The sequence below is a fragment of the Echinops telfairi genome, unplaced genomic scaffold (genome assembly GCF_000313985.2).
Source record: "Echinops telfairi isolate 266 unplaced genomic scaffold, ASM31398v2 ScPeMD7_7469;HRSCAF=8507_1, whole genome shotgun sequence".
Lineage (NCBI taxonomy): Eukaryota > Metazoa > Chordata > Mammalia > Afrosoricida > Tenrecidae > Echinops > Echinops telfairi.
In genome coordinates this window covers 114,301,937-114,325,002 of record NW_022111373.1, presented here as the reverse complement: position 1 = coordinate 114,325,002, position 23,066 = coordinate 114,301,937, and the positions used below count along the sequence as shown (strand labels likewise).

General features: G+C 34.4%; 1 protein-coding gene across 2 annotated transcripts in view; it reads left to right on the top strand.

Moving 5' to 3' along the window:
• Nucleotides 1-23,066, top strand: part of NIPBL (NIPBL cohesin loading factor) — a 223,264-nt gene that overhangs the window by 179,903 nt on the left and 20,295 nt on the right. For both annotated transcript variants that reach the window (XM_004698075.2, XM_045285402.1), the window contains exons 25-38: nucleotides 2,589-2,678; nucleotides 3,818-4,032; nucleotides 4,133-4,235; nucleotides 5,355-5,453; nucleotides 5,560-5,706; nucleotides 6,459-6,593; nucleotides 7,246-7,344; nucleotides 8,266-8,319; nucleotides 11,382-11,490; nucleotides 13,081-13,217; nucleotides 20,062-20,202; nucleotides 20,623-20,716; nucleotides 21,977-22,131; nucleotides 22,759-22,849. In XM_004698075.2, coding sequence (XP_004698132.1) covers nucleotides 2,589-2,678; nucleotides 3,818-4,032; nucleotides 4,133-4,235; nucleotides 5,355-5,453; nucleotides 5,560-5,706; nucleotides 6,459-6,593; nucleotides 7,246-7,344; nucleotides 8,266-8,319; nucleotides 11,382-11,490; nucleotides 13,081-13,217; nucleotides 20,062-20,202; nucleotides 20,623-20,716; nucleotides 21,977-22,131; nucleotides 22,759-22,849 — 1,669 coding nt within the window. The remainder of the gene's footprint in view (nucleotides 1-2,588; nucleotides 2,679-3,817; nucleotides 4,033-4,132; nucleotides 4,236-5,354; nucleotides 5,454-5,559; nucleotides 5,707-6,458; nucleotides 6,594-7,245; nucleotides 7,345-8,265; nucleotides 8,320-11,381; nucleotides 11,491-13,080; nucleotides 13,218-20,061; nucleotides 20,203-20,622; nucleotides 20,717-21,976; nucleotides 22,132-22,758; nucleotides 22,850-23,066) is intronic.

Sequence of the window (23,066 nt, the reverse complement as noted above, 5' to 3'; positions counted from 1 at the left end):
TCTGCCAATTCTGGGCTTCTTCCCCCTCCGTATGAAGTTGATAATCAGTTTTTCCAGTTCTTTGAAGAAGGATGGTGATATTGACATCGGGATAGCATTGAACTTTTATAGTGCCTTGGGCAGAACTGACATCTTTACTATATTGAGTCTGCCAGTCTGCGAACATGGGATGTTCTTCCATTTGTTGAGGTCACTCTTGGTTTCTTGTAGTAGCGTTTTATAATTTTCCTCATACAAATCTTTCGGGGGTTTTGTCAGGTATATCCCTAGATACTTCAATTTGTGCTTGGCTATTTTAAAGGGTACTACCTTTTTAATCGTCTCTTCTGTGATCTTGTCTGATGTGTGTGTAGAGCAGTCCAATAGACTTCTGTTTGTTGATCTTGTATTCTGCCACTCTGCCATGTTGCTCTATTGCTTCCAACACTCCACTTTTGGAGCATAGGGAATTTTCAATGTATAGAATCATATCGTCTGCGAATAATATAGTTTTGCCATTTCCTTCCTCAGATGAATTCCTTTGATGTCTTTTTTTTGTCTTATATTGTTAGATAGTACCTCCAGTACGATTTTAAATAGGAGTGGGGACAAAAGGGGCATCCTTGTCGGTCCCCTTTTTCAGTGGAATTATTTTCATCTTTTCTCCATTAACTACCACGTTGGCTGTTTGTTTTTCATATATAGCTTGTATAATATTGAGGAATTTTCCTCCTATTCCTATCTTCTTCAGTATCTTAAACAGGAATGCATGTTGGATGTTGTTGAATGCTTTTTCCACATCTATTGATATTATCATGTAGTTCTTATACTGATAGTCTTTCGTATGTTGAACCATCCCTGCATCCCTGTTATGAATCCCACTTGGTCACGGTGACTTACTTTTTTAATATGCTTTTGTATTCTATTGGCCAGTATTTTGTTAAGAATTTTTGCATCAATGTTCATTAGGGATATTGGTCTGTAGTTCTCAGTTCTTGTGGGATCTTTGCCCGCTTTAGGTATCAGAGTTATACTAGCTTCTTAGAAAGGGTTTTCCATCTTTTTCTATGTTCTGGAAGAGTTTGTGTAGGATTGGTGCCAGGTCTTCCCTGAATGATTGGTAGAATTCTCCTGTGAAGCCATCTCTGGCCCAAGGGATTTTTTTTGGTTCGTAATCCCTTAATAATGTGCCATTCCTTTCTTTTGTTTTATTTCCTTAGAATAATTTCTCAGTAAAATGGTTACTGTGTATACTCTAGTATAAGCTGACCCGACTTTCCACCGAGACACCTAATTTTACCACAAAAACTGCATTAAAAATGTGCTGGTAAACTCCAGTATATATGGTAACTGGGTCAAAGATTTTGTTCCCTTTTCTTTGGAAATAATTTCAAACATCCAGCAAAATTATAATAGGACAAACAGCGCTTGGTTCCTCTTGCTGTCATTTTATATTTGCTTTATTATCCTTGTCTGTGTGTCTGTGTGTCTATGTGTGTGGTTTCAATGTTTGCGAGCGTATTTTTTGGTTTTGAGTTGTTTTGTTTTTAATATTTCTCTGTGAACCATTTGAGATTAAGTGTAAGCATTATAACATAACCCCTACATTTTTTATTGCAGTTGTCTTATATTTCCCTGAATTTTGCACCTGTATTGCAGTCACCTAGAAACTTGTTTGAAATGTACATTTTCAAGGACTCTTCTCAGACTTTTGAATCAATAGATTCTGGGAGTGGGGCCCAGTAATCCCATGGGTTTTTTTTTTCTTTTCTTTTCTTTTTTTGTAATCCCGTGTTTTAATAAAACTTCCACCTGATTCTCAACTTTGAGACTCACTGCTTTATTATGTTTTTACAAACATCAACCCCCTTGTGTAATACTATCATCCAATGTACAAAGCTTTGGTGATCAGTGTTGGAGTTTTCACTTTCTGTGTGGAAAGCCTGGGTTTTGCTACAGACTCTGTACTTCTTGCTCAGCCAAAACCATCTGTCATTGGAGACTTTCATGTTGTGTTACTGAAAAGGTTTCAGGAGCACTGAGCGTAAAAGAAAGACCTGGTGATCTGTTTCCAAAATATCAGCTCATGAAAACCCTATGGATTCAGTTCAGTTCTGGCTGTATATTGTTTTTGACAGAAGGGCCAGACTTCTTTCCTTCCTAGATTAAGTGAAGAGCTCACTTTCCTTATATTTATTGTACTATGTGAAGTTGGATGCTGTTTGTTTCGTAGTTGTAAATAATTGGCATTTACCGTCCAGAATGTTGTTTTTAAATAGTATTTTAAAGAAACCTATGATATTTGTTACTACAGATAATAGCATAATTCCAGCTGCTAAATTAAATACTCAAAGCATTTTTTGTTAGTTTGTTTTTTCAAATAGGTAACAGTGTGGTTTTTATGTCAACTACCCATAGGCTCTTTTAGAGAAAAGTGACAGAGTTCGTAATCTTAAAAGCCATCCTCAGCTATATTATGTTTTACAGTTTTTGTTCTCAGAATTTTACCTTTTTATCAGTTACTTTCCTCCAGCTTGTGTTTGTAACAAGATAATTTATTAAAGGACACATGTAAAATCTTTTTCATTCTTACTTGCTTAATGCTGTAGGTTTCAGGAGGAGAAGATGAAATCCAACAATTGCAGAAAGCTTTGCTTGACTACTTGGATGAAAACACTGAGACTGACCCTTCACTGGTGGTAAGAGTGTTTGTTTTTTTCTTAAGTGGAGATTTCTCAACTTTTATTCAAATTGTATAAGTAAATTGGAAAATGACTTGAAAAGTTAACTTGTTTAGGGCAATCAATTTTTAAGAGATAAAATAAAGGACTGCTTAATACAATTCTTTTTTTTTTTTTCTTAATACAATTCTTAACAGAAAAGAATGGTTATGTCTTGACTTGTCTTAAATGGAATTCCGGCATAAATACTGTAGTGTATACTAAGATTACATGACTAAGGAAATACTTGGAAATCTGTTAGCAGACTTGATCGTTAATTCTTACAATGGGCATGTCCTAGGTAGTGCATGAAATTATTATAAAAGCATATTAAAAACCAAAAAACTTAGAATTTTGTGTTTAGTTCTTTTTAAATATAACCCTTAAATCTATTTTTTTACATATTTTATATAAAGTGTCAAATATTGGATTCGTAAATGAAATGTGTAAACTACACTGGAGAAGAGTATGACTATACAGGGCTACTTTAAATTTTAACTTTTTTTTTTTTCCAAATGGAATATACAGTCAAAAGGGATTGGAAACGTAAACTATTCAACCAACTACTGCACTATTTTTGTTCTGTATTGAACAGATTTGCAGGTGTGCTTCAGATTTGCACTATTTTGATAATTAACCTGTGTATTTCTTACAGAAGTGAGGTGAGATTTAAGAACTGTGGCAGTCTCTTGCCTACAGTTTTTCCGAAATTTTCTAGTTAATCTACCATCTTTTTAATGTTACTGATTAGTTCTTTCACATTGTCCTTAGGTAGTTGTTAATGGTGTTCTATATTTAGTAGAGTTATATTTATTCTGTGGTATCTATCTATTGACATCTTTAATATAAATTCTGAAATAAAGTAATATGAGAGCACTTCCAAAAGTTGGAGATTCCTATTGTCTTTCAGTTCCATTTTTAGATGGACATTTTGAAGCCCCCTCATATTATGTCTTATAGCCTTTGAGATATTCCAAATTGTTTAAAGTTCTAAAAATCTTACTTTCACTGTTGGTTGTTTAAAGTTAACCTTAGTATTTTTTTCTTAATTGTGAACACTATCACTAGGTTGAAGATTTTGCTACTGATTAGCTTAAGTCTGTCTAATTTCTTTCCAGTTTTCCCGTAAATTCTATATAGCCCAGTGGTTCCGTGATACAACCCTGGAAACAGAAAAGGCAATGAAATCCCAAAAAGATGAAGAATCATCTGAAGGGACACATCACTCAAAGGAGGTTGAGACAACTGGTCAAATCATGCATCGAGCTGAGAATCGGAAAAAGTTTCTTAGAAGCATTATTAAAACCACACCTTCTCAGTTCAGCACATTGAAGTAAGGCTTAGAGGGGAAGAGTTTTCCTTTTTATTTTCCCCCTTTGATATCTATTTACTTAATCTACAGTAATAAGAATGTAATTTTTCTTTTTTTGCAGAATGAACTCTGATACTGTGGACTATGATGATGCTTGTTTGATTGTTCGATACTTGGCCTCTATGAGGCCGTTTGCCCAGAGCTTTGATATTTATTTGACACAGGTAAACTGAGCCATAAGTCCTTACAAAATGATGGTCATTTTTCTGATTCTTGCCAGAAAGAATGCACTATCTTTTCTATGTAGAGGACAACTTTCTTCAAAGTGCATGCAAATAACACATTTTCATGTTTCTGTTAGCACATTGCCGTTGAGTAGATTCTAACTTACAGCAACTGTGTAAACCAGTACACTGCCATCAAGTCTATTCCAGTTCACTAGTGACTACATAGAATTTCCAAAGCTGCACATCTTTATGAGTGGTGTAGTAGTTCTGAATTGGTCTACCAGCTACAAGGTCAGAGGGTGAAACCACAACTCTCCTCAAGCAAAAAACTTTCTATTCTCATAAAGAGTTACAGCCTCTGGAATTCTCAGGGTCAGTTCTACCCTGTCCTATAGGGTCACTATGAGTCAACATCAACTGAATAGCAGTGAGTTTTGTTTTGTTTTTTGTTTAAATGTATATGGGAGTAGACAGCCTCACTTCTCTCCATCAGATTAGTTGGTTAGTTTAAACCACTGACCACCACTTAACCATATCTGATAGAGGAAAGCTATTCCGCATGGTTTCCAAGGCTGTGAATCTTTACAGAAACACATTACAACATCCTTCTCTCAGAACAACTGGAAGGAGTGAATGGCCACCTTTCTTAAAGTGACATAATCTCTGCACCACCAGAACTCCTTTTTCATGTTCCGTATTCAAATTATTTCTTCTAAATGCCTTTTACATATGAATTCTCATTTGTTTAGATAGATGGATATATATCTGTATGAATACACACACATATAGTAAGGATTAAATGAATGGTGTTATTTTTGAAAATCAAATTATTCTGTTACCAACTTATGATTTGAATGATACTAAATACTCTTGACTCAGGTTATGCAAATATTTTGCCGTGATAAAGAAAAGACCCCAAAATATAAAATGCCTTCTTACCACATGTACTGGCCTGTAAATTAAGCTTTTGGGTTGGGAGATAACAAATCAACTCTTTTATTTAAAACTTTAAAAGTTGTAATAGATGTATTTAATTTTGTTTGCATGTTTTCATGTTATGTTTTGTTAAGTTTATTTATTCTTAAACTTATGAGCATATCAATGTTTGCTTGGCAGATCCTACGAGTTCTTGGTGAAAATGCAATTGCCGTTCGAACAAAAGCTATGAAGTGTTTATCTGAGGTTGTTGCTGTAGACCCCAGTATCCTAGCAAGGGTAAAGAGAATACAATGAGTCTTCTTATTTTGAGTTTTCTTTACAAATTAATATGTTATGATATCTACTTAGGACAAATCATTGTATTTTCTACACTTTTCTATAGCTTGATATGCAGCGAGGAGTTCACGGACGATTAATGGATAACTCTACTAGTGTCCGAGAGGCAGCAGTAGAATTACTAGGTCGATTTGTCCTCTGTCGGCCTCAGCTTGCTGAGCAGTATTATGACATGCTGATTGAAAGAATATTGGTATGTTTGTTTTGTCATTTTTATAATGATTCATGAATGTCATTTTGCCTTCCTACTGTCCACATCTTGTTTTAAAATACTAACCTAGAAAAATAAATCTATCAATTACATATTCATCTTGCTTGAACTAGGAATTAAAGAATGTTATGTTTCTAAGAAGGTGTTAAACTAAATCAATAACCAACAGTGGGTTCCTGTTTTGATTTTATTATTACCTTTTGTTTATGCCAAAGCTCTTGTGGCATAGTGGTTACGCATTGGGCTGTGATCTAGCAGGTCCGCAGTTCGAAACCACCAGTTTCTCCATGAGAGAAAGATGTGACTTTCTACTCTTGTAAAGAGTCACATTCTCAGAAACCCACAGGACAGTTCTACCCTGCCCCTTGAGTCAGAATTGACTTGATGGCATTTAGTTGGTTTTTTATTGTTGTTGTTGTTTATGCCAGTTTCCAGTAAATCATTTACTATCCTATTTAATTTTGGCTAGCTTATCATGCTAGTATCTTGTTTTGTGATAAACTACAGAACATTCTTCCATCTTTTGAATAGCCTATTTATTCAGTGTAATAACACAGTATAATAAAGATAACCCATACATGCAATAAGAAAACATGTAAATAAAAAATATACAGACCATGTTTATCATTTTAACAAGTAACTGTATGGCTTGTGGGTACATATTTTCTGATTTCATTCTGAAACCTATGGCAGCCTGATTTTTCTGACATTTAAAAATCCCTTGCTATTTTCAGGACACTGGCATCAGTGTAAGGAAAAGGGTAATAAAGATTCTAAGAGACATCTGTATTGAACAGCCAACATTTCCAAAAATTACAGAGATGTGTGTAAAAATGATTCGCAGAGTAAATGATGAAGAGGGCATTAAGGTAAGAAGAAATGTTGACTGCTTTATAATGTATTTTTCATTACTTTTTAAAATCATTGAGATATTAATCATATCTGAGTTTTGCTTATCTGAATATATATAAAGCCTTCAGAAATAGTTTGTGAACTCCAAATGAAGACATAGTTTTACTAAAATTTTTATTCTGGATTTTATAATTAATAAAATCTGATCTTTCCAAGTCTGTCCGCTATTTTCGTATTTACTGTCATTGAAGAGATTGCATTATATCCAAGAAATTTATTGTCACCTTAAAATTATCTTGATTTTCAAATTACTTGTAATTCTTTAAATTAGTAAATACCTTTTTTAAAGTTTAGAATTAATGAATGACTTGAAGATATATCTGATCATCCCTATATTTCCTCTTTTAAGCTATGAAAACAATTTTAACAACTCCTTTGGAAGTAGTAACATTTTTAGCTTGATCAGAAACACTTGAGTGTCTGCTAGGTAGAATTTCTAGGCTAGGTATAGTATTTATTCAGATGATTTGAAATCTTTACCAACTTCAGAAGCTTAATCCCAGTCACTTTTTTTTTTTAACATTAGTAAATTCTAACTTTATGTTGTTGAAACCTTTGAAAGGTTGTCATGTTTTTGGTTGTTCCTTAGTTTGACATTTTTTCTTTTAGAAATTAGTAAATGAAACATTCCAGAAACTCTGGTTTACTCCAACTCCACACAATGACAAAGAAGCAATGACAAGGAAAATCTTAAACATCACTGATGTGGTAAGAAAGGGGGAAAGACAGTGATAAGTTATTTGGTTGATGTCTACATTTTATGAGTAGCCTTGGTGAGTGTTTGGTTGAGTGTTTGACTGTTAAATTGGAAGATTGGCTGTTCTCCTAAAGGTGATCTCAGAAACCCGAAATGAACAGTTCTGCACTGTCTATACGGTTGCTATGAGTTGGATTTGCCTCAGTGGCAGAGAGTCAGATTCCTTTACTTAATATTTTTCTAAAAATAGGGGTGCAATTAAGATAAAGTTGTATTTACATTTTGCACTACTTTTTGGCATTCATTGAAGTGTAGGCACTGATAATAAAATTCTCTTCTTCCAATAATTGAAAATGGATAGAAATGAGAAATGGGAGAATAGATAATAGTAGCCTACAAGTAGTACTCTTCCAAGAAATACCAATTCCTACTTTTACAGAAAACATGAATTTAGATTAATTTCATTTTTATAATTATACACAAAACTATAATTTCCCATATTTTGATATTTTAAGCATCAGAAGTTTTATATTCTCAGTTGCATGATGAATTTAAAGTTAAGCCCAAACCTTTTCCACTAATATCTCTAAATTGTCTACTGAGCATCAAAAGCAGCAAAATACTACTATTAGTCTCTATTTTTTTTCCTGGCAATTTGTGATTCAGTTATTGTTCCAAATTTAGTACTCTATTAATACTTTAAACTGATTTCTTAAATTTCTTCAAGATATTTTTTAATAATTTTTTTAACATTGAGAAGTATTCAGTTATTGAGAAATAAATTAGTTATTTTAAAAACAAAAATAATTGAAAATTGAAGTTTTTTTGTTTTTTGGATTTTTTTAAGTGTTTCTATGTCGCTGGATAAGAGCATAGTGAGTGTACATTTCATTTTTATTGTTGATATTTTCATACTATATTTTTCCCTTTAGGTTGCAGCGTGCAGGGATACTGGATATGACTGGTTTGAGCAACTCCTTCAAAATGTAAGTATTATTTCTATTTGTTAGGCTAAGCTTTTTGTTAAATGTAACTTTCTGTGTCACTACCATTGGAATTTTATTTATTCCGTTTATAAAACAAATATGAGATGAGCAAATATAGAGGTAGATTACATGAAATGTGCAGTTAGATTACTTGGCATGATATAAAATTTATAGACATTTCCATAATACAGAACTATACTAAAAGTAATGTTTTTGAGAATAGTTCATGTATTTATGCTTCATAATGGGAATGTTTCTCTCTCATTGGTATTTTTATTTTTTTACTTGAAAATTATCAAATATTCGCAGTACCCATCACCCAGCTTCAGAAATTAGCATTTCCTTTCCACCTCTTTGCTGTAGTACTATTAAAGCAATTCTTATACTTTATCATTTCATCTGTAAATACTTTAATATTTTATCCTGAACAAATCATTACTTTGAAAACAACCCACATATCTGTATTATCTGTCTCTAAATTAATGAAAGTATTCCCTATTATGTATTACCTAATCCATGTTCAGGAGCCCTAGTGGCACAGTGAGCTAAGCATTGGGCTGCTAGCTGAAAGCTGCTCCACAGAAGAAAGATGAGACAGACCATTGACTCCTGTAACGATTTACAGTCTCCGAAATCCTATGGAAGAGTCAGTTCTCTTGGTCTCTGTGGTTACACTATGAATCAGAATCAACTTATTGGCAGGGGTAGTGTTTCTGCAAACTGTTGAAGGTAGAGACTTGGTAAAATTAAAGTGCAATTTTTGAAGTATGGGTAAGAATACTTCATAATTGATGCTGAATATCACTGCATCATGTTAGGAGTCACATGTGGTCTGATTGTCCCTCTTTCAGCAATTGTGCATATTAACGTTATCAATGTAATGCATGAATTATAAAATGTTGCAGAGTTAGTTTTAGATAATCATTACCCAGGTTTGTTGTTTTCATTAGAAATTTGTTAATTCTTTCTGTCTTAAATAGTTGGGACTCTTTACAAAACCTGCCTGCCCCCAATAACTATTTGGTTGTTGTAAAAAAAAAACCAGAGGCAGTGTATGGTTCTTTTCTGTCACATATCAGTCACCAAAGATGACCAGTGAACTTGTTCATGTTTAATACCATTATGAACTAATAGATTTAATATTGTACAATTATCATTCTTTTTGGAGCTTAAATTATCCCAATTTTGCCCAATGCGATTCTCTTCAAGTTGCCATCTGTGCCCTTTTGAGACAGCCTTATTACTCCTTTGTAGCATAATTACTTTTTACTATACAAGATGCCCGAATTCCTCTTGTGTGTTTCCTCCCAAATGTAGAATGGGCTGTTTTTCCTAAGAGTCTTAGTTCCATTTAACAGGTACGCTTTTGGTCCTGTGGATATTTATGACCAATGGGCTATCATAGCTTTCAGGCCTTTTCCAAGGATAGAGTTGTTAAAGTATATAGTTTACAGACATAAAATAAATTTATGTTGATACTATTCAAATTCACAAATTTGAAAAAAGAGGTAAAGCTCAAATACAGGTGATAAAAAATATAGCCAGTCATAACAATTGTGTGCATAAAGTTTTAGAGAAACTAGGAAAGGTACAGTGAATTGATTCTTAGAATAATTGGAAATTCTTTGGTCAAGAGTATTTAGCACACTTAGTAGCCCTACACATTTTGTTCAGTCCAGCGTCAGATATTTGTACTTTCTCATGGGTTTGTGTTGATTTCTCATAGATCAGTGATTCCCAATTATTCATGGAATATGATTTTGTCGGGAAACCTTCATGCTCACATGTACATTGGACTGTGTGTTGACACTAAATAATTATCTCAGTATGGTGTGTGTGTGTGTGTTTTTCCTTAATACAGCTTTTGATGAATTTATATAGTAATTGTTATTTTTCCCTTTCCTTGATTATATATAAACGAATAAATTTTATCAGGAAGATTATATATAATTCCTTTGTAATCTAAACTGGGGAAAAATGAGAAGAGTAGTTATAGGGGACAGGATGCCCCCTATATAGGCACATGAGGGAACATCTGAAGTTATAGTAATGTGCTATAACAGTGGTTCTAAAACTGATTATTACCTGGTAATTTGTTCGAAAAGCAAATTTTCAGGCATGAGTTAGAAACTTGAATATAGGGCCATAATTTTCTTTTTTAACAAGCTCTCCAGATAATTCTTATGCAGGATATCATTTGAGAACCTTTGTTCTATATATTAGTAGAGACTTGAACTACAATGGTGAATACATTTAACATAACTAAATAAAAGAACACTGAAGGTTTGTTGATTTCCTAGCATATAAGTTTTATCTCAAAGAGGAGGCAGAAGTCTACCAACTTAGAAATGCATCAAAAATAAGATGGATAAAGTGGTGTGTATGTGAGTATACATACTTACTATATACATTTATAAGTTCCAGTACAGTAAAATGTTAATAGTGGAATTTAGATGCTAGGTGGAAGATGTGGACAACAAAATTTTTTCAACATCCCTGTGTGTTAATTTTGTAATGAAATGTTAAAATGTAGGGTTAAGGAAGTATATATCCATACACACACAACCCCCTATATAATTGGTGGTCTTGGTGCCTTCAAGAATATTACTTTGGGCTATTAATGATTTGGCAAAAGGTTTTGTTTTGGTAGCCTAGGTGCAGTTACAATTATATAAAATAAGTTTATTAGCTCATGATACCCTTTTAGACACCACAGGACTTGAAACTATTAGGAATTGCATTTTAAATCTTTAAAGTAATTCAACTAGAACTGTAGATTACGGGGATAAAGGAAAGTAACTTTTCTCTTTCCTTTCATAGCATGCCTTAGGTCCTGTACATGGCATTTTAAATACTTTATACTAAAATTGTTTGAAATAACTGGTTTATAAAATATCTTAAGATGCTTATCATATATTTTGATTTAGTTTTTCATTTGTACTTTCACTATTGTTAACAAATTGAAAAACCTTTTTCTTATGGAAACATTTCATATGTTTATATACTTACTGTTTAATGAATAGTTATACTGGGTTTCTTGTTTTTGTGTTATGCATATGTAGTTGTTGAAGTCTGAAGAGGATTCTTCATATAAACCTGTGAAGAAAGCTTGTACTCAACTTGTTGATAACCTAGTGGAGCACATTCTTAAGTATGAGGAATCACTAGCTGGTAAGATTTTCTATAAGTGGATCATTAAGTTGATTTTATATTTTAAAATACTCTAGATTTAGTTCTCACTTTTATTTTAGATTTATGAATTTAATCTGTTTTTTGATAGATACTGTATTACAGATTATATTTTTAAACTAGACTAAGGTTATTTAGAGCATTGTAACAAAAACATAAGCCTGATTTCTTTATATTATGTTTTAATATCATAATATTAGACATAATATTAAACAGGACTGAAGCTAAGGACAGGGTTTATATGTATTTAGTTAATAACATTCATCACAAAACTGTCTGACAACTTTTTAAATCAGAAAGATTTCTCGCTCTAAATGAAATTGTTTCAATTATTTTTAAAATATTCTTTAACCACTTTTGTCACAGCCCAAATGTTTATAATTATTTTACAAAGTTTGCTTAATCTTGAGTTCAAAGACTGCCTTGAAATTTATAATATCTTTGAAGATTTAATGTTTTGTGTTTTAAACTTTTCAGTCATAAATCTGAAGATAAAAGTCAAACTATAAATATATAAAAATAAAAAGTCATAATTGATACCTATTACTTAAATACTCAAGGCTAACATTACTTCTCATCATTTAATGTACATTAATGAGAGCAACAGTCAGCCTCTGTCACTCTTCAGAATTGCCATCAATAGTCTTGCACAAAGATCTCTTTTAAGACACTAAGCAAGCGGTGTTGGCGAAGGGTTGTACTGCTAACTGCAAGGACTGTGGTTGAAACTCACCAGCTGCTCTGAGAGAGAAAGATGAGGCGATCTGCTGCGTGATGATTTAGCACCGCGGAAACACGAAACAGGGTTGCTATGAGTTGGACTCAACTCGGTGGTAGTGGGTTCTTGGTTAAGGATATTCTTTTATGCCATTTTTTTCCTTAGTTTTTTTGGTTATATTTTTTCATTTTTCATGTGTGTTTGTTTTTTCTTTTATCTCTTTGTCGTCTTTGCTTTATTTTTTCTAACCTGAATTTTAGTCTTGATATTGGTATTACTTAGATATATGATGCTAATTATAGCTCATTAAAACTATTTTAAAAAATTTAACCCCCTATAAACATTCATTTGCTTCCTTTGAACCCAGGTTCTTCCTAAAATACAACATTTTCTTAAAGTGGGAATAACCCTTAGTCTAACCTCTTTTTTGTCACTCTCATCTGTTAACATTATTCTGTCATGATAACATCATCATCTTCTCAGTACCGTTGTTAATCATGGTATCATCTCAACTAAATTATGTATGCCCATCTTTACTTATTCACCCTTTTGTATTGACTTTCATCCTATTTTAGATATAACCAACACTAAGTTATTCACTACACTTTCCAACTTTAATTTTTTAATTTCAGTTTTCTTCTTAATGTAAAACTTACTTTCCTTAGCTGTTTGCCCTTTACCCTGAGAATATGTAATTTCTATGATTAAAAGATGTCATGCCGAAAGTTTCCTATCAGAAGAATTGCAAATCTGTTATACTAAATCTATGCAGAGGATAATGCTAAGTAATTTAAACAACATTCTGTATAATTCCCACTGCCTTATCATATTTTAGTGTCTTTTTTTTTTTCCAGACTCTGACAATAAAGGTGTGAATTCTGGAAGATTGGTAGCTTGCATAACCACTCTGTTCTTATTCAGCAAAATAAGACCCCAGCTCATGGTTAAACATGCTATGACTATGCAACCATACCTTACCACTAAATGTAGTGTAAGTATAGAGCTGACTTATTTTTCTGTCTCACCTGAGGTATGTAGTACTTTACATTTAGATCTCCCGTAAGTGTCAACCACATTTTCATGACAGATCACAGCCATTTCCAGTGACAAACTGTCATTTACTCAAAAATAACTGTTCTACTCTTTGTGCAGTAACTTTCCTACAAACATCAGTTCTTTGGTGCATGTGCGTGTGTTTGTGTGTCCTCATTTCTCTGTAAGCCAAACTTTCAGTAAATGCTTCTGAATTATATAACAGTTAAGAATTCAAAGGTAATGAGGTAAAGTTCTTGTCTTTGAGAAATTAACTATTTTGAGGGTTCTGAATGTTGTTTTCATTTATATATTTACTTTAATTTAACATATTTTTGTAAGCATAAGAACAATATATGACCTAGAAAACCTAGCAGCATACCACACATGTTCAACTGTCATTTTTCATTAATATTCATACAAACTATGTTTGCTTAAAATAAAATAGAAAATAAATGTATAAAATATTGCTGAAGTAAAATAATCTAGCAAATAAGATTTTTGAAATTTAAGGTAGCACAGTAAGTTCTCTCAAGAGCTTATTACAAATACTAAATTTCAAAATACTCTTAATAATTTAAAAATATAAATACTTTTTCATGTACTATCTTCCTAGTGTGTGTTTTTTTTAAGAGCTCATTGAAACAATTTATTGCATCTGTTTTGTGGCTGAGGTCTTTTTTGGATGGGATTAGGGCTATTTCTGAATTTCCTAAAACCCTAAAACCCTCAGAAGTGCATGAGAACATTTTCAGAATTGAACAGCATGAAACAAATACATAAAAACAACAATACTTCTGAATTCCATATTTTGTATTAGATTTAGAAATAAGCTGGATTGCTCTCAGCCTTTTGGCTAAGATTGTGTGGTTGGAGGTGGGTGGCCAGCCCCTCGCCACTAATCACGGGTTCACTAAGAACAATTGTACGTTTGAGATATATAAATATATTAAAGTCATTGAAAACATGAGAGATAAAAGAGATTAAAATAATGGAGTCAGACACATTTCATGGTAGCAATACTCACCTCAGCCCTGCTTGGTGGTCCGGAAGGAAAGGGGAGGACAAGGGGAAAGGGAACAGGGGAGCGAGGAAGGGAGAGGAGAGGGGAACAAGTGTAGAAATAAATTGGTTAATATGTATTCTATGGATAATAATGGTAGCTAGCAGGTTGTAAGCTCAGCACCAGATGTGGGGAACTTTACATGCATTATCTCATTTGCTTTGTTGTAGTCCAGCTTTATCAATAAAAGAATGAAAGCGTAGGAAATATAAGTAAATTGCCCAATGTCACACACCTAATTAGAACTATAAAACTAGACTTTACCACATGTATGTTTGCCTCTAGACTATAATGTAACGTGTAAATAGCTCTCATTTGGCGTTGACTGTTTGTTTGTTTGTTTGTTTGTTTGTTTTGAGTTCACTATCAAAGCATTTTGTGCATTTTTTATGTGTATATAACTTAAATGAAATGAGACCATCTCATGCATGATAGACACCTTTTTGAATATTTGTTTTCATATCTTTTCTTCTCTGCCTTCATTCCTCTGAAGTTGAAGAACTTGGCATACCTTCCATGCTTTATCCTTTTTTTTGTAATTGTAGACTTACATACCCATATGTAAGTGGTTACCAGGTTTTTAAAACATTAGTTGATATACACCTATCTATGGCATATTTAACAATCTCAAGACACCTGGTATAGGTCTCAATCAAATGATTATATGTTATCCATGTTATGAATATCCTTTGCTTTATTTAACTGTTTGCATATTTGGCAGATACTTATATTGTTTCCAATTGTAGACTGCTACACACCAATTCCTTAGTAAACATTCCTATTCTTGTAGCTTTAAGTGCTAAGGCTTTTATTTCTTTGTGATAAATTCTAAGAACTGAATTTGCTAGGCCAAGGGAATTCTTTTGCTTTTGTTTTTTAGCAGATTTTGCCCAAATGATGGTGGACTTCTGTTGTGTAACACAAGTCAGCAGTCATGATCATAATTCTTTGTAGTCTTTGCCAGTGTAATAGCTATGGTGAATTCTGAAAAGGAATGGGTCCAGCAGATGTAATGGAATAGTTCTTTGTTGCTACAGTGCCCTTTTCCCTGACTTCTATGAAGTTTGAGCTTTTGTATATGCTATTGACCATTTAGACTTAATTTCTTACAAATTTCGTATTTAAATCATTTGTCCATTTTACTTTTGAATTGTTGGACTTTTATCTCTTCAGTTTTTAGAAAACTCTTTGCATAAAAGATATATCTTTTATTTGATTTATCAGCCAGTAATGTTAAGAGAAATTTTGAACTGTGCTACTCTAGTTTTTGAAACAAAACTTGAGCAATTGTTCTCAAATTGATTTTGTTTCATAGTACACACCAAAATGCTCTATTACTCCTGCACCTTTTTTTATTGTTATTTTTCTCTCCTCCTTCCCCCTCCCTGCCACCCTTGTGAACCCTTGATAATTCTTTTTTCATATTTTACACTGTCTGCTCTATCCCTTCACCCATATTTCTGTTATTTGTCTCCCTCTGGATGGTGGTGTGTCCTATACCCACTTTTAACCCATCTTTTTTAGCTTAAAGGGAATATAGGATTTCTAGTTACTTTAAACAGTAATAAAGTGATGAGTTCAAAAAGCCCTTTTTTTTTTAATCATTTTTTAATGCTGTTGTAAAACTGTAGCAAACCTGTTTCTAATTGCTTTGGGGTCAGTTCCAACTCTAGCAACCCCAAGTACCCTACCCAGTCCTGCTCCATCTTCACAGTGATTATTATGTTTGAGGCCATTGTTGCAGTCACTGTGGTCAATTCGTCTTGTCAAAGGTCTTTCTTTTGCTGCCCCTCACTACTTAACAGTGATGTCCTTCTCCAAGGATTGGTCTCTCCTGATAACATGTCCAAAGTACTGGAGACAAAGATTCACCATCTTTCTACGAAGCATTCTGACTGTACTTCATCTAAGACAGATTTGTTCTTTTAGCAAGCAAGTCAATCCATGGTACTTTCAGTATTCTTCACCAGCACCATAATTCCAATGCATTCATTCTTCTGCTATATTCAATATTTCCTGCCCAAATTTTACATGCATATGGAATGAATAATTGAAAACATCATGGCTTTGGTCCGGCACACCTTAGTCCACAAAGTGTCAGACATCCTTGCTCTTCAACATGTGGATGAGGTGTTGTGCATCAGTTTGGGCCAGTGTAATACGTGATTGGATTTCTTGACAGCTGCTGCCATGACCATTGTGGATCCAAGCAAAGTGAAATCCTTGACAGTTTCAGTCTTTACTCCATTTCTGATGCTGACTGTCCAGTTGGGAAGAGTTTGGGGTTTTTTGGCTTTTTTGTTTTTGCATTGATTTGCAACCTATACTGAAGGCTGCAGTCCTTGATCTTCATCTGCAAATGCGTCAGGTCCTCCTGGCTTTCAACAAGCAAGATGATATCATCTCCATCTCATAAATTGTTATTAACCCTTCCTACAAACCCGATGCCAAGTTGTTCATGTAGTCCAGCTTCTCTGATGATTTGTTCAGCATACAGATTGAATAAGTATTGTTAGACCCTGATAACCTTTCCTAATTTAAAACCATTCAGTGTTTCCTTGTTCTGCTTAAATGACTGAGAATATAACATTTGCCAATTCAGCATTTTTCACATGTACCTTTTCAGTAAAAACCAATTGCTTCAACTATGTTGTACTGTTGTTACCAATTCCCAATGCCAATTTTTCCATCCCCTTAAGTAAAAACTCAGTGCTGCCCTTAACAGTGATTCCACCACAACCTTTGATACACTGTTAAGCTCAAATCTTTATGCCTTTGCCTATTATAGGAGTTGTATATTAGTGAGACCATACTAATCTATTTATCCTATTAGGATTAATTAACAGCATAGTCTTTGCAAAGTTCTTCCATGTTGTGGAAGGGATAGTTTTCTTTTTTTTTTTTTTTTTTTTTTTTTTTTTTTTTAAATAAAAAATAACCTGAAAACATTTTATTTATAAAATATAATACAATTTTATTGATTTATAATTTTAGTTAGTGTGATATTGAACAAAACAATTTTTTTCTTTTGTGATACAAAGTGAACTTTGCATTTGATGCAGAAAAATACTGGTGCACTCTTGCAATTTACATTTTTGCATCGTCCTCTGTGACCTCAGGGTAATGGTGAAGACCATCCAAAGGTATCTCTTCCAGGAAGACTTTTGGTGGCAGGACCTCTGCTCTTTTTGTAGCAAACTCAACATCAGTAAAGCTAGTAGAAGGTCTGCCTCTTTCTGTTGGTCTATTACTTCTTCCTTTAAGAAGACGAGCTTCGGTGATGCTCATTTTGAACTCTTGCAGACTTTGGGAATTTGTGAATTATCATTGAAGTGAATCTTGGACTTTTTATCTTCCCATCTATCTCTACTTATCACTTCCGATACAGTAGGACAGTTTAGTTTGCTCTTCCAATATAAACGTGAATTTGAGAGCTTCACCATTGACAAGCAAGCAGGGTACCCCCAAATTGCTCAAGTTCCTGGCTACTCAGTGCAAGAGGGTTTTTTTGTTGTTGTTTTTGTTTTTTGAAATACTATAATTTTATTTCTTTGTGGTTTTTTTTTTTAGACATTTTATTAGGGGCTCATACAACTGTTATCACAATCCATACACACATCAATTGTGTAAAGCGCATTTGTACATCATTCTCAAAGCATTTTCTCTCCACTTAAACCCCCGACATTAGGTCCTCATTTTTCCCCTCCCTCCCCACTCCCCCCTCCCTCATGTGCCCTTGATAGTTTATAAATTGTTATTTTGTCATATCTTGCCCTGCCCGACGTCTCCCTTCACCCACTTTTCGGTTGTCTGTCCCCCAGGGAGGAGGTCACACATAGTTCCTTGTAATCGGTTCCCTCTTTCCTACCCATTCTCCCTTTACCCTCAAGGGATAGTTTTCAATTCATGCATGTGAGTAAGAGATATTTGGAAGTTACATTATCAGTATTGTTACCAATCACTGGACTCTTTCTAGACTTAGGATAATTCAATGCCAGAAATATCCTAAAGCTAGAATCAGAGTTCAGATGGAGAAAAAGGTGCATGTGTTCATTCCAAGAGCATATACTGACAGTCTCCTATGGTTGATGATGACAGATAGTTAACTGCAAATTGATAGGGTTGTCAGGAGGAATATCCTCTTGGATGGGAGCCATGGGAGCCCAGACCTGAAGGATCTGCATGGAGAGCAGAATGCTAAGTGTTAGACATAAGGAACAGACTACGCAAAGCGCTAAACCAGAAGAGAGGGTTAGGTGCTGGGAAAGGAGAAATAAACCAAAGTACAGTAGAATCATTACAGATAATTCATGAGATGTTAAAAATAAACAGAGTAAAGAACTTAAAAAAAAAAAAAGTTAACCATTTAGAATTAAATTTAAATTCTTACCAAAGAACATAAACCCAAATAAATTCCAACTGGATTGAAGGTGTACTTTTAAAAGAACTCAGAGACTAAATAAATGTTTTTCTGGCCACAAGATGGAGGGAGTTTTCTAAAAACTTAGGCAAGCGTTTTCTAAGATTGTTGCCAGGAATGAATGATAAGGATCTCCCTCTGAAATTTCTCTTTCTTTTTCTGATTGTTCCATGATATTGGTTACAATTTCCACAACGTTTCAACATTTTCATTCTATGTATTCTATTTCCATTTATGGAGGTTCTTAGTCCCTCCTCACCTTCTCATCTTTGTCTTGGATAAATGTTACGGAATTTTTAATATTAAAACTAAATTTAAAAGACAAAAACATTTTTTGCAAAATAAATGGCAAAGTGTTGATATATACAAAACTTCCTAAATGAATGTCAGTGATGTGTTGTTAAGAATAAAGAAATGGATAGCTTGGCTAGACTTGTAATAACCCTACGTTGAAAGCCATAACTAATTTTTTAAAAATAAAACAGCATGTGAAAAAGCCTAGTAACTTTGGTTGCTGTTGGGAAGCATAACTAGGTGACCGGGGAAGAGAGCAGGATGAGAGAGAGCCTTTTCAATGCACACCCGATGCTACCTTCTGATTTTTCTTCTTTTCTTCATGCACTAATTTTGAAAACATATGCTTATTTGTTTATTCAAAGAAAAATGTTTAAATTTTAAACAGAAGTGAGCCTTACCTACTTGTGGAGTGTTCCATGTATGTTTGTCACAGAGCACACGTTTCTCAGCATTGCTGCTGTCGACATTTTGTTGTGAGGAATTACTCTGCAAATTTTAGAATGTTGAGCATCATCTGTGGCCTCTGTCCACTGGGTGCTGGCAGAGTCTTCCTGACCCGCTCCCACACCATTGTAATACACGTATTTGTCGATATTGCCAAATTACCTTGGATGGCCAATTTACCCCCAAGTGGAGACTGTTGGTTTAACATACTCAGATTTGAGAAATTCTATACCTAAAGACTATGTGTAAAAATTGTACTGGAAAAAAAATTTACTGGTCTTTATAAAATGCTCTGTTAATATTTAGAATTTATTGTATTAAATTCTAAGTGAAGATAGAGGAATTTATAACCCACACTATGATTATATGAACATAAGTCTCGTAGTAAGATAATCACAAAGCTAGAATCCAGGTTCTCAACACTTGGGGCCAGGGGGTGGACAGAAAACTTTTCTAACAGACTTTGTTTTTCCTGAAACTTTACTTGTCTAACACTTTTGTATCTCCAAATACATAAAGCTATATTTGGTTTCTTTTCTGATTTTGATTATTTATAAAGCATTCATTTTCTCCTTATAGACACAAAATGATTTCATGGTCATCTGCAATGTTGCAAAAATCCTAGAGCTGGTTGTACCACTAATGGAGCATCCAAGTGAAACTTTCCTTGCCACTATTGAAGAAGATCTAATGAAGCTTATCATCAAATATGGCATGACTGTAAGCGTTCACTGTGTCGTCTCATGACAGATTAGTATATATGAGTTATTTGTAAATGTAATTTCTAACAGTTTTATTGACATCTAATTCACATCCCATACAACTTAATAGTTAAAATCTATCCAAAAGAATTGTGTAATCAACACCACATCACCACAATTAAATTTAGGTCATTATCTGCATTCATGTATCTATTTCCTCTCAACCTCTCATCATAACCCAAAAAAACCCTTGGCTACCCTCTCTATAGATTGCAAATGAGTTGATGAAAGTCTATAATATGTCAAAATTAAGTTATACTGTATTTTATTACATGACCAAAGTTACGTGCATTTGAAAAATACGTTTTTAATTTAGCATAAACATTTTTGCCTTGATCTTAAACTTTTGTTTAAGAGTAACATTTTCTGTGTCTTTTAGGTAGTGCAACATTGTGTGAGCTGCCTTGGGGCTGTTGTAAATAAAGTGACGCAAAATTTTAAATTTGTGTGGGCCTGTTTCAATAGATACTATGGTAAGTTCAGTGCCTGTGCTTAAAAATTACTCCCATGGCACCCTGCAGTGTGGCTAGCTCATTATGAACACATCTGATAGAGGATCACATCCAGGGAAGTGTAAAGTGCCATTGCCCTCCATGATTCACTCTCTGGTTACTTTTTAAATGTCGCTCTTTAGTGAAAAGTTAGGAAAGTTAGATGTTTTCAGGCTCTAAGAAGTGTCCTCTTACATTGGGCCTCAACTCTACTCCCTCAATGCAAGAATACTTTGTTCTATTAAACTGACATTCCATGATGCTCACCTTCCCGACACAATCGCATAAGACAGAGCAGGTGCATAAGCAAATGTGAAGAAAGCTGATGGTGGGTGGCTATCAAAAGGTATAGCGTCTGGGGTCTTACAGGCTTGAAGGTAAACAAGCGGCCATCTAACTCAGAAGCAGCAAAGCCCACATGGGAGAAGCACACCAGCCTGTGTGATCATGAAGTGTCGAAGGGATGAGGTATCAGGCATCAAAGAAAAAAAAATAAATCATTGTGAATGAGGGGCAATGTGGAGTGGAGACCCAAAACCCATCTGTAGACAACTGGACATCTCCTTAGAGCAGGGTTGCGGGGAGGAGAGGAGCCAGTCAAGGTGCAGTGTAGCAACGATGAAACATACAACTCTCTTCTAGTTCCTAAATGCTTCCTTCCCACCCACTATCATGATCCCAATTCTACCTGAATGTGGCTAGACCAGAGGATGTACATTGGTACAGATTTGAACTGGAAGCACAGGGAATTCAGGACAGTTGATCCCTTCAGGACCAGTGGTGAGAGTGGCAATACCGGGAGGGTGGGGTAGAGAGGGGGAACCTGTTATAAGGATCTAACCTCCTCCATGGGAGGCGGACAATAGAGGAGTGGTTGAAGGGAGACGTCAGATGGTGTAAGATCGGACAAAATTATAATTTATAAATTATCAAGGGTTCGTGAGGGAGTGGGGAGGGAGAGGGGAAAATGAGCTGATGTCAAGGGCTTACGTGGAGAGCAAATGTTTTGAGAAAGATGAGGGCAATGAATGTACAAATGTGCTTTATACAGTTGATGTATGTATGGATTGTGATAAGAGTTGTATGAGCCACCCAATAAAATGATTTTTTTTAAAGTGTCCTCTTAATTTTAGATATACAGGAAGCACTTGTAGACATAAATTAATTAGCAATAATTATTTGAACAAAGTAATTCAAGGATATAGAGCTGCTTGTAACTAAATATAATTTGTTTTTTATTAGGTGCCATTTCAAAATTAAAAAGTCAGCATCAAGAGGATCCAAATAACACTTCACTGCTAACAAACAAACCAGCACTTCTTAGGTCCCTTTTTACTGTTGGAGCACTGTGTCGGCATTTTGATTTTGATCTGGAAGATTTTAAAGGCAACAGCAAGGTAAAGATCAAAATACGTAATGTGCTGTGAAAACTAGAATCGTGTGTCTGTGTACGCTGAGGAGTAGAAGGAGGCCTTTCCATCAGTGCTACTTCAAGCTTGGACTGGCTGCAGATCTCTGACCTGCTTGTCACTTCTCTGTGAACCCTAGAAGTTAGATCAGCTTTGTAGCAGTAGAAAAACTGCTTATATCAGAAGCTAACTTTTTTGTTTTTGAAAAACTTCCTCAATGAAACAAAAGGTACGTTGATTTATATTTGGACAGAAGCTTTACTCACACACCCATACATTGACTAGTACTGAAGTACCTGAAACACTCTGCCCTGGTGGCCCTGTGGGTTAGGTGCAGGCTGCTAACTGAAGGTCAGGGTGCCGACTCAAACCCACCAGAGGAGGGTTATCTGCGCCCATGAAAGATTTATAATCTCAGAAACTTGATAAAAGGGCCTTGGGAGTTGGAATCAACGCCACGGCAACAAGATTGTTTAATTTTAAAAAGTAGAATCTATTTTTCAGTGGAACGCATTTGTGGAAATTCTCAATGCTTTCTTTTAGATATTTTCCCGATAGTAAAAAAATTGTTTAAATTACTCTTTTTGAACATTTGTGTTTCCCCCCCACCCTTAGGTTAATATAAAGGACAAAGTACTTGAACTATTGATGTATTTTACAAAACATTCAGATGAAGAAGTACAAACAAAAGCTATCATTGGTCTAGGTAAGTGAATTCTTTATAGTTTTCAGCTGTTTGCATGGTGAAGCAAATGTTTAAATATTATGAGTTTAAATTGTTGTTCTGTTTAAATGTGTTTTGTTTGGCAATGAAATCTGGTGTGCAGTTATATAGGGCCAGAAGTTAAGACACCTGGGTTCCATTCTTGGCTCAGCAGTGACTTCTTGAGTGACCTTGTACACGTCATTTATCTATTCACCAA